The sequence below is a fragment of the Bombyx mori genome, chromosome 5 (genome assembly GCF_030269925.1).
Source record: "Bombyx mori chromosome 5, ASM3026992v2".
Taxonomy (NCBI): Eukaryota; Metazoa; Arthropoda; class Insecta; order Lepidoptera; family Bombycidae; genus Bombyx; species Bombyx mori.
The window spans coordinates 5,749,938-5,761,997 of record NC_085111.1 but is presented as its reverse complement, the minus strand read 5'-3'; the positions used below and the strand labels follow the sequence as shown (position 1 = coordinate 5,761,997).

At 33.0% G+C, this 12,060-nt stretch overlaps 1 protein-coding gene and 1 long non-coding RNA gene across 2 annotated transcripts; one reads left to right on the top strand and one right to left on the bottom strand.

Moving 5' to 3' along the window:
• Positions 1–4,548: 4,548 nt before the first annotated feature.
• On the top strand, positions 4,549–7,352 carry LOC101737970 (mid1-interacting protein 1A). Its single transcript, XM_004932299.5, has 2 exons — positions 4,549–5,520; positions 6,714–7,352. Exons 1-2 carry the CDS (start codon positions 5,477–5,479, stop codon positions 7,174–7,176), a joined length of 507 nt encoding a protein of 168 aa, XP_004932356.1. The 5' UTR covers positions 4,549–5,476; the 3' UTR covers positions 7,177–7,352.
• Positions 6,523–9,494, bottom strand: LOC134198893 (uncharacterized). Its single transcript, XR_009973165.1, has 2 exons — positions 8,810–9,494; positions 6,523–8,191 (listed from the first exon to the last, which is right to left on the bottom strand). It is a non-coding gene; the product is annotated as an uncharacterized LOC134198893 (long non-coding RNA).
• Between the last annotated feature and the right edge of the window lie 2,566 nt (positions 9,495–12,060).

Sequence of the window (12,060 nt, the reverse complement as noted above, 5' to 3'; positions counted from 1 at the left end):
TTTACATGTATAAAAAAGTATGACATGTACAAATAAATTCTTGTCATATTAATTACCTGTAAATGAAAATAGTTTTATTTTAATATAAGAAAACACTTTTTCTACATATTTAATACATATCAAGACGGTGTTTTAAAAATGTTACATAAAACCAAACTCAACATAACCAAGTTTTATCAAACAAGAAGTGTGAGACAAGTATCAATAAATAGTATACCTATGCTATTTTGAAGTCGGTGCGAGTAATTGCGCAAAACAATATTTAGATGAATTTATATTTAAGCCAGTATAAAATAAATATTGAAACAGCGCAATAATTTATTAGATATCTCATTAGGTCTTGAAGAACAAAACATACTAAAAAAAAAAATATGTAGCTGGTATGTATGTAAGTATATCTACATTTTTCCTTATTTTTACTTTTTACATGCCGGTAAAATAATACAATCATGTTATCAGATACAATAAAATAATAACTTTAAGTCTAAAATTAAAAACACAATTTTTTCTACCTTATACCAATACATTGAATTTACTTAACCTTAAGTTAAATAGTCCAGAGTAAAGTCCATGTTAGTAGGTATACATATACCAAATAATTAAGTTTGTTTATAGAGCTAGTAGGCATGTGTGTGTGCGTATTGTACACCGACAAGACGGCTTTTACGCAAATATAAATTATTTTCCATTACCACACAGCACCCAATCAATAATAATTACTTACGTAAATCGGAACGAAGTACTTTGCATACAATAATACACCAAAATGTATTCAAAGAACCTTTCACCTCTTCAGAAGAAAACTATTTATTTCCTTTTTTAATGCATAATATAAATCCGTGGCTGGCGGGAATACATTGATATCTCGTCATACATTTTTTTTATTCGATTAGACGCTTCCTAACCCCTGTGTTTTTATAGAAAAAAATTGACAGTCCGAAATATTCATAACTTTTTAAGATTTTCCCTTTGGTAATAACAGAACATCTCGGTCTTGAGGGTTCACTACTTAACAAAACGACATGTAACATATTTTACGATTCCTTTTTAATCTATTCACACATTGATATAACGTTTTATCAAGTTATGCTCGCTAACTAAAACACACATTCTTAGTATACGAAATTTGATAGCTCAACTTGTACATTTAATATTTATTTGTATTAATAATTTTTATTTGATATAACGATTTATCAAGTTATGCTCACTAACCAAAACACCCAATGACAGTATAAGAAATTTGATAGCTCCAATTGTACATTTAACATTTTATTGTTTTAATAATGTATATGTGATATCATTAGATATTATATTGTGTACAAACAACCTACTAATCTTTAAACATTATAATAAAATTATGATTATCTTTGTATGTATTAATATTACTTATACCAACTTTAGTTATACCTCACTTCTGGATAATTATGTGATTATAAAACTTTAATCAAAATAATAACAAAGTTATAGTTAGTTCCATTAATCAATAAACTTATTTGTGTGAGTTTTATAGTGCTTTATGTGAAATAGAAATCGAGGATAATGTGAGTATTTTTTTTATTCAGTAAGGGTATTAAAATTTTACGTTTAAAGAAGAAGTTATGTATTTTGTTGTTTTTAACTATCTGTTGTTTTTCTTAAATTATTTAAGATTTTATTTCAGAATCAGATTAAGATTGAGAAGTGAATGCTTAGGAAGCGCAAGTTAATGGAACTACGAGAAGAAATTTTAGAGATGAAATCATCTTGCAAGGCAATACCAGTATATGAAAAAAGGTTAGATAAGTACAGCATTTTTCTGTAATTTAACTGGTGGACGCCCGCAAATTTATTTACGTATCTTGCTATGCCGAGGAACTACCTCAAATTGTTTCTTAGTGCTTGCTTACAACTTTAGGCGGTGGTTCACATTAGGTCGGGGCGACAGTTTTACCGTTGGCCAGCTAACGTGCTGGTAGGAGTCGAAAAGTGTGAATGGCTCAGTACAGGAACAAAGCAGTATTACTAAAATAACTAGAACTTTTGCTGTTTTTTAGGTGAACCTACTTTTGATACTCCTCGTACCGTTTCGCCGCCATGGGTCTCATCTCTGTCATTGAAGAATAGTGTTGATAATGTTGATCCCACATCATCTCCTATTCCAGCAATGTCACCAGAAACCCAAACACTAATTAATGTATTAACTGAAGTGGATTTAGATAGTGAACATTTACCAGACATGATTAAAACCGGTGATACTATAGAAAATGAAATGAAAAGTTACTATGATGCGGCTAGTGACGACAGCGTCGAGGATCCAGACTTTTTAGGGGATAACCAAAATGATAGCTTATCTTAAAACGAAAACCACACACAAACCTTAGTTGAGAATGTGAATTCTTCTATAGTAAACAAAGTTGAAGATGTGCAAACTATAGTTTTTACAGAATCCAATGAAGAAGCTATTAATACATTAAAGAAAAATAAGGGCAGATCAAGAAAAGAAAGAACAGAAAGCAAAATATTAAGAAATACTGGAAAGAGCTATACTACAGAAAAGGGTAAGGTAGTCGCTGAGAGAAAAACTAAAGATTTAGGAATATGTAGGTTAAAATGTGCTGAAAGAATCACAGTGGCTGAAAGAAAACAGAGTTTTGACGATTATTGGCAATTAGAACAGAGAGATAGAAGAGCAGCGTTTATATCTAAATCAGTAACAATACTACCAAAAAAATCTCAAACAACTGGTTGTAGAGAAAAGAACAGGGATTGCTACTTTGTGTATAAACTCTTGATTTCTAATGAAGAGAGACCGATTTGCAAAGAGTGTTTTTGCAGAGTACTTGGTGAAACTAAGGGATTTGTAAATGTGGTGGTCGAAAAGAAAAAACATTCTCCTACAGGCATCATAGACAGTGATCAGAGAGGTTGTAAGTCGCCAAAAAATAAAAAATCCCCGGAGGAAATGACGTCTGTCCGAGAACACATTTCCAGTTTCCCGAGATACGAAAGTCACTATTGCAGGAAATCCACTGGCAAGAAATACCTTGCTACCGATTTATCGATTGCAAAAATGTATCGGGAATATAAAAAATCTACTTTAAATCCTGTTTCTTTGAAACTATATGTCAAATGTTACCATGACCTAAATCTTTCATTTCAACAACCCTCAAAAGACACCTGCAATACATGCGATGTCTTCAATGCCAAAATTAAAGTAGCAGACGCCGATAGGAAAATAAATTTGAATGCTGAATTAGCCGAACATCAATCCCGAGCTGAAAAAGCTTACAGTGAAAAAAGGATTGACAAAGATATTGTAAAGAATGACTCTTCGATTAGGGCATTTTCTTTTGATCTTCAACAATGTCTGCGAACGCCTTATTTAAAAACCTCAGTATCTTTTTATAAACGACAGTTTTGGTCCTTTAATTTAACCATCCATGACTTAGGAAGTAATGAAGCTTCATGCTATATGTGGGACGAGACCATAGGATCACGAGGAGCCAATCAAATGGGATCATGTTTGTGGCACTTTTGCAATACATTGCCGTTAAATGTGAAGGAGGTAATTTTTTACTCAGATACTTGTGGTGGCCAAAATAAAAATAACATTGTTGCCATGATGTTTATGTACCTACTAAACAATCACCCTACGCTGCAAGCAATTCACCACAAATTTCTTATAAGTGGACATACTCATATGGAGTGCGACTCTGATCACGCAATAATAGAAAAAACAAAAAAAAGAACACAAATGAAAATTAATCACTTAAATGATTGGGTACAGCTAGTGAGAACATGCAAACTTCAAAATCCCTTTAGAGTTGTAGTAATGACTTTAAGAGACTTCTTAGATTTTTCAGCGTTAAAATCCAAGAAAGGACCGTTTTCTGTATAGAAGAACGATACTTCGGGACAAAAGTTTTTATGGCAACCGATTAAATGGTTGCAATACATTAAGACAAGTTTCGGCACAATTCATCTTAAAGATAATCTTGATCGAGAATCCGCTTTCAACACTGTAAATTTTAAGAAAAGAGGAAGATCGTGTACTGGTGAATCTTTTAGAATGAACCAAATTTCAAAAGACCCATTATCAAACAGTGCCGAAAAGAAAAAAGATTTAATGGATCTTCTGGAGTTAGTTGATGAAGTTTTCCACAATTTCTATAAACAGTTAAAAACAAATGATTGTCACCCTACAGATCCAGATATAGATGAGGACGATCCAGATTTAGAAGATCAAGATGATTGCTAATGGCTAATTTATTATTAGTTTACTGGACTGTGGAGTTGGAGTAGAATTATTTTGTAGGTGCTCTATACTTTTCAAACGTTTTTTTCTCCTTAAAACAATGTTGATTTTGGCTATAAATGTTTTATTTTGTATACAGGGACATATGACAAATATATTTTCCTTATTTTTCTTAATTTTCCTAAATTTTCCTTTTCCGTATATATGACTACTTAATTTTTTCCTACTAAAGTGGTGAATATATTGACAACTCATTGGTGAACAAATTGATAAGTCTAATATTACGAAAAATAAAATAATTTAAGCGTATTTCTTATCATAATTTAATACATTGTATAGCTTTATCCTCAAGTCAAGTGAGATTTGTAAGTAAATTCGATAACACAATTTATCATTATTAGTCAAACTTTAAAATTGCGCCCCTTTAAAATTTACCTTTTGAACATGTCAACATATTCACGCCAGCCACGGAAATTACCTATTTTTTTATTTTACCCAAAATTACAGCATCATTCTGATTAACACTATATTTTTTTGTAAATACTCAATACGCCTGTGTTTTTAGTAGCAGTCTCAATATCAGTATTCGTTTCTAATTTATCCAGTTATTGTATTATAAACAGTAGTAAAAAAACATATTTTTTGTCATAACAATAAATTTAAAACGTTGCATGTAAACAGAAGTATAAACTGTAATACTTTCATAGACTGTTATAAGAATTTTTGAACTTCAACACGTAGAAAAAAATTTGAAAATAGCGCCTTCTAGATGTAGAATACAGTCCAATGAAATATTAAATGTTACTCTTCCAACCAATCGCAATCCTCGAATGTGGTGTGACTTCCACGGGACGCGCCGGGCTGTTATTGATAAAAAGGAGTAATGGTCAATATCATGACATAAGCAGCTGTAGATATTTTACTCCAATATAGCAATGACTTTATTTAATGACAATATTAATTAAATTATCACTGAACCCGTAATATCATTCTACAATACAATGATATTATTCAAAGTTCGCCTCCCCCCGCATCGTATGATCGAGACGTATAAATACATGAGCTCTCCCCTCCGCTAGCAAAACGTCAAGTCACTTCGTTACGTGTGGAGGTTCGCTCATTTGAATCAGTTTGTCGATTGCTTCATTTCGTTAGCAGTGCTCTCAGACACCAATTTTACTGTGATATTATTCATTTCGTGTGTGTTCAGTGATATTTAAAGTTGTTAAATAACACCAGAAGATGTCTTTCAACACAGACATATCGACAAAATTGGAAAACAGCAGGTACGCATAGTGTCCGTTTATATTGCTCCACATCCCGCAGGTCAGGAACCTTCCCGTCTCTCGTGTGGCTCTTCGATGCGTACGTGATATTTGATGCATTTTATTGAGCTGATGATCGTGCCGAAATACACAAATTCATTAAGCTATCAAATTGTCGACGTAAGCGCAATGGTTCCTTTCACATTGACAGTATCTATATAAAATGCCAGTGAAAAAATTATTTCAGTGAATTATTTGACGTGACCAATGGTTCATAAGTGGAATTTCCAAATAATAATAGCACGTTAGGCTCATCGATGATGCTACCCTCATACTGGGCGTGCGCGAACAGTGACTCAGCGGAGGCCGAACATTACATGATTTCATGGAATTATAGTATGATCGGTTAATATACTATATTACCTACTTTTTATTACAATGCCACAGTGAATGCTATATTCAAGGTTTTCTTAACCCGCTAAAGTCTTGAGCAAACTCTGAGTTTATGAATAAAAATCGTGTTGGAATTTTAATAGTTCCTAACGACTTATCTAATATATATGAACATTGTTTCATAATTAACAACGAATCAAGTTCAATTCTGAACTGCTAAAGTGAAGAAATAAATTTCTTAAAACTGAATTGAGATCAAACCATCAATAGTAATACGAATATGTACATAAAAATTATGCATCCTTTTTGGTGATATGACACTGACTAGTTAGTAACTACACATTATGTACTTTAAATAAAACCACTAGAACTATTTAAAGTTTTTTGCAATTATTGTAAGTCTAAAAATGAAATAGTATTTGTCATCTTAACAAGATGAAATCTATTAAGTAAAAATTGTAAAATCTACATAATATTTGTCACCAGTTTGAGGACAATTTATTAATTACATATTTTATCAATAAATAACTTAACAATATTCTAAAACAATATAAAAACCAGATTTACAGCTGTAAGCATACATATCATGGGATAAACTGTTTTATTGAAGATTGGTGCAATTAAAACCAATTTATTATAATACAGAAATTTATTGACATTGAAAACCTCATACATAATGCTAAACCGATTAAAATATTTCCTTGTACGGCTTTCCTATTATATCGTTTATAATTTAGGATTTTCAAGATAACATGCTCTCCTCTATATTATGTGAAATTGTTGTGATTAAGACTAATTGTTTTTTCTTTTCATTGTTACAGGAACACCCTGCGCAAAATCGCCCGTAATGATGGTGCTGAATTTTCAAAACAGAGCATCCTGAATGACATGGAGAAATTTGTCAAAATGGTTAACACCATGGATGAGACGGTCTTAGTACCAAGCCGTCTGATGAATTTGCCACAGGAAGGTGACGATGACCCATTCAGCATGTTCTCCATGCTTAATGATCTGAAGACTGAGTTGCTGTGGTCAGGTGGTGATAGCCAAGAGCAGGTGGAGCGAGGGAGGCGCGTGTCTGACCTCAGCGACACTGAAAGCGATGCTTCTAGTGCAGCGGGTGACTCTGGAATCGAAGGCGAAGATGAACGCGAGTCCGCAGCGAGGGCCGCCGCTGCGTGTCGCCGTCATCTACGTGGTTTGCGCCGTTCTCTCCGCCAACTCACTGTCGCAGCAGCACAACTCACGAGGACCTACCAAGAAGAAGTAGGAGCCCCTGTTTAGACTGTGATGCTTCTCTATTAATTAATCTTTTATTTCCTGTGATTTAAAGCCTGGCCCGCGCGCGATGTACATATAGAATAACAGCCTGCATTGTAAATATAGGATATAAGGGCTGAACGTGTAAGGGATTCTCAGTAAGTTATGAGGTTATTTAATAAATTTAATTTTCTCTATTATTTGGTTTTTTTATTTAATTATCATTCAAAAAGTACTCACTGATTTGAATCAAAACTTGTAGTTCAAAATAATTAAAATCACAATGACAGGATTAATTGCAGTCAACATTCCAATGAAAGTTGCAAGTTAAACTTTATTAGATGAACAAAAATAGGATGATATATATATATCATTAATTTTATTGTTCTAGCAGTATGAATACTATGTTTTATTGGTTGGTACAACCCGGCTTCCTATCTATATAGGTTATGTCACTACAAGATAGATAACTTGGATAAGTTTAGTTACAAAATGCGCAAACATTTCTTTCAGGCATTCCCTTAATATTATATTAAGTATCTATAGGCCTAGAATGCTAGCCAGATCTGTTATGTAATGTCTAACAAATTTTATGTGTTGCGTATAGCTGCGCAGAGCATGAAGAGTATCGTCCGTGAACCACATAAAGTGCTACGCTCTTCTAGAAATCGATGCCAACTAGACGCGTCCTTTGCCTGATACAAAAGTTATTTTGAACGCATTTCCTACAACATCAGTTACTAGATTAGAAATATATCATTATATTTGTAGCTACGTACTGCAATTTATTTTATTGTAAAATAAAGGCAGGTAAATGAAAAAAATATATACAAAATTTGTATTCCACTATCGACGCAACATTCTCATATAATTCGGTTAAATTTGCAAAATAAATTAATATTGCGTTTTTATTATGCATATCGTGACCGCGTCTTCGTTTTGCAATGTCTATATTTTCGCAATTAAACTAACCTTGAGTGATTGCTCCTGTCTTGGTTTTGCGTTTGGATGACTGAATGGTATACTTTTTTTACATGACCTAAAACAGCGCCTTATTAGATGAAATTGATATGACCTCAGCATTGAAACAAGTATGTCATGTATATTGTAAAACGTACGTTCCTACACAAATTTGTTTGTGCATAACGTAAATGGAGCGATTTTTCGATTTGAAAATTTACAGCTATTGTTTTAGTCGTATTTTGGGACAACGATTTTTAACTTATTCCGATTTAAAAGTATTACACAACAGCATTGAGTCTGAAAATAGATTTGATATATAAAATAATATGATAAGGTATTTTGACCAGACCGAACTTTCAATATTTAAGTATTCAATCAATAATCTTGAACTTTTCATAGATTATAATGGTCTTTTTTTATTTCGAGGATCACGCAAAAACAATTTCGATTAACCATTTTTAATTTAAAACTTAAAAGCAATTAGCACAATCTGCATAATGTCGACGAGTAAACATTACCATGTTGTCAAAAAGAAAAAAAATGTTTTCTATTTAAGTTCTTGTTCCATCTAGTAACTGGTCTGACTCTTACCGTATAAGATAGACAGACGATTTTTGTTGGTTTTATTTCCAGATTTTAAATACGGTTAAAGCCGTGTGATATACATGTTTAAAAAATTATATTATCAACTCACCTGACGATTCCCGCTCACTGAATAAAGTTGTTCTTGTCTCGTATATGTGTGGATGTGGTATAGTAGGTTTATTTCAATAAAATAAATGTACCGAATACTTATGTGAAGTTTATCAATGATTGTGAAGGTGATTGTTGTTAAACCCACGCGGCTTTATTCATTATGGAACGGTCTTGTCTATATCTGCCGAGAAGGAATAGTGCTTTCCGCTTTGAAGGTTAGAATAGCTGTTATTCGAATTGAAATTGTAACCTAATATTTGAAGGTGGGCGGTATTCTCGTTGCAGCTTATGAAGTTTATTCCGGTAACTACTTAACACCTGTTAGGCCGTCAGTTTTCCTTTCTATCTACGCCAACAAATCATCTTGTGATTATTTCTGAATTGTCAAGATCACTTTATCTTGGAGAGATAAAGAAAATTGATAACGTCGCTCGGCTCGTGCTCAATCGTTACAATACATTGAAACATTTTTAAATAACTAAAACTTATACTAATTGCATGCACATAGGAACCACCATTTATAAAAAAAGCTCAATCTGACTACAAGAGAGAAACGTGTGCACGTATAGGTAAATGGGAGGTCGAATTATGTTCTTAACACTTCGTTCTAAAATATAGTGTTCGTGTCAAGATCTCCGATTTTTTTTATTTATTGCTTCGATGATTTTCGTCGCTGTTATATATAATCCACATTTTAGATCAAATATAAAACTTTTGAGATGGTTAAGTTACTTCATAGTTCACAAAAACATCAAACAGGCCATTTTAATTTCTTCTAAGAAATTTTTGTTCGTTATATGTGTAGTGTTTGAAGATATTTTGACTAATTCATTAATAACAAGGAAAAGTAAATCTGTTTTATGCTTATAAGGGATATACAGCATAAATTCATCAAATTTAAATAAATATTTATTATTATTCGACACACAAGCACACATCAGCTTTCTATAACCCCATTGAATAGTATAGTAAAATTGATAGCCTCTGTTAGCAAAGGTTAATGGTTGCACGAAATACTTAATGAGAACAAAAGCAACTTTACAGGAAAATTACGTTAAATCCCATAATAAACGCTCTTAGTTACGTCATATTTTATGAGGATGTAACTGCAGAATATACATAAGGAAGGTTTTATAATTTGAGGAGGCTACAAACGTCAAACGTCCATGTCTCAACTTAAAAAAAACTTAGAAACTTGGGTTGACAGGGACATGACATTGCTTCAGGGCTTTTTAATCAAATGATGGGATTTAGGGACATTTTAATCAAATCACTAAAACTTTTTTTTAAGTTGTTTTCCGTATCCAAAAACGATTCACCTCACTCAAATTCTCGTTTCATGCTTCATTTTTAGCTTAAATAAAGTATTTAAAAGAAAAGAAAAAAATTCATTTTTCCCCGTCCTCGGAAACCTTTCAAAAGGTTTTTCAAGATTGTTAATTATCGTCCACTCATGATTCCTTGCTGCTACGAAATATACTTAATGTTTACAGTAAACTAGTAGTAGTACTATAGTGTATAGATTAAATACCTTTGTATATATGTTGTAATTATGTCAACTCAGCGGGCTGTTGTTATGGGCTAAGTATTAAGTCGAACTCACCGACGATTTTATTCAATGTTTTATTCTGTGATAGCAGCTAGCGTGAATACCTGTAGCGTCTAACATTACCAAGAGTGTACTGGGAGGATTCACAATGACGTGTTATAAGACTGACTTATAAGTACTATCTTTTTTTATTTATTGCTTAGATGGGTGCACGAGCTCACAGCCCACCTGGTGTTAAGTGGTTACTGGAGCCCATAGACATCTACATCGTAAATGCGCCACCCACCTTGAGATATAAGTTCTAAGGTCTCAGTATAGTAACAACGACTGCTCCACCATGGCTCCACCCTTCAAACCGAAACGCATTACTGCTTCACGGCAGAAATAGGCAGGGTGGTGGTACCTACCCGCGCGGACTCTTAAGAGGTCCTACCACCAGTAATTACGCAAATTATAATTTTGCGGGTTTGATTTTTATTACACGATGTTATTGCTTCACCGTGGAAGTCAATCGTGAACATTTGTTGAGTACGTATTTCAGTAGAAAAATTGGTACCCGCCTGAGATTCGAACACCGGTACATCGCTCAACAGGAATGCACGTCTTATCCTTTAGGCCACGGCGACTTAAATCTTATCTATTATCTATTAGTTTGTCTTGGAATTTCATCTACACAATGAAGTTGTCGTGGCCTAAAGGATAAGACGCCCGATGCATTCGTATCAAGCGAAGCTACTGTGCCGGTATTTAAATTCCGCAGGCAGGTACCAGTTAATAAAATAGGTGCTTAACTAACATTTACGATTGACTTCCACGGTGAAGGATAGCATTGTGTAATAAAAATCAAACCTGCAAAACATAAATTTTGCGTAATTACTGATGGTAGGACGTCTTGTGAATCTGCCGTGACGCAGTAATACGTTTTAATCTGAAGGGTGAAGCACCGTTATTCTGTAAAAACTGGGACTTTAGAATTAATATCTAAAAGTTTTTACATTGTAACCGGTAACCGCTTAGCACCAAGCAGGCCGTGAGCTCGTCCTCCCATCTAAACAATAAGTAAAAATAAAAAGTTGCCTGAATTCTGATGGATTTTTCTGACATTTTGCCAATGCTTAAATATGCCAAAAATCTTAATAAGAGTTCTGGAAATAACGTCTTATAATTTAGAAACTGCTACAATGAGTGGCCTTCACATTGGCAGTCAATAATTCAATCGTGATCGAAATACAAAACACTCTATAAATACTATACTTCAATAAATAAAACAACAAACAATTTTTAAATGCAGACATTAGAAAATTGATAATTTATATTTCCTAAAATACGGTCAAGTGCAAAACAGATTCTTGCAATCAAACTTCAGTTATATAACTTCATAATTATGAAATTTAATTCGTTTTTATTGCTAAATTGGTTGAGAAAATTTTGAGATTGCAAAGTTGACACGCGTGTATAATTATTAAGCCTATTATTTCTATTTCATGCAATACTTCATAGTTTCATCTTAGCTTATATTAGAAGAACTACAAAAAAAACAAGTTTACAAGCTTTAATGTCAAATTTTATAGCATAAATAAAACCATTGCGGTCCCTGTCAGGTTTCATTTCTTACTTCTACTATTTAAAAAAACACAGGTACTTTTTTTTATTAGTCATATTATTATACTGTTTAAGCACTGCTATAGCAGATGTTGATC

What these genes read in the sequence shown, in the direction of transcription:
- LOC101737970 (XM_004932299.5), top strand. Translation starts at nt 5,477, where the DNA reads ATGTCTTTCAACACAGACATATCGACAAAATTGGAAAACAGCAG. An exon ending in ACAAAATTGGAAAACAGCAG is followed by an intron (nt 5,521 to 6,713) that starts GTACGCATAGTG and finishes TCATTGTTACAG; the next exon opens with GAACACCCTGCGCAAAATCG.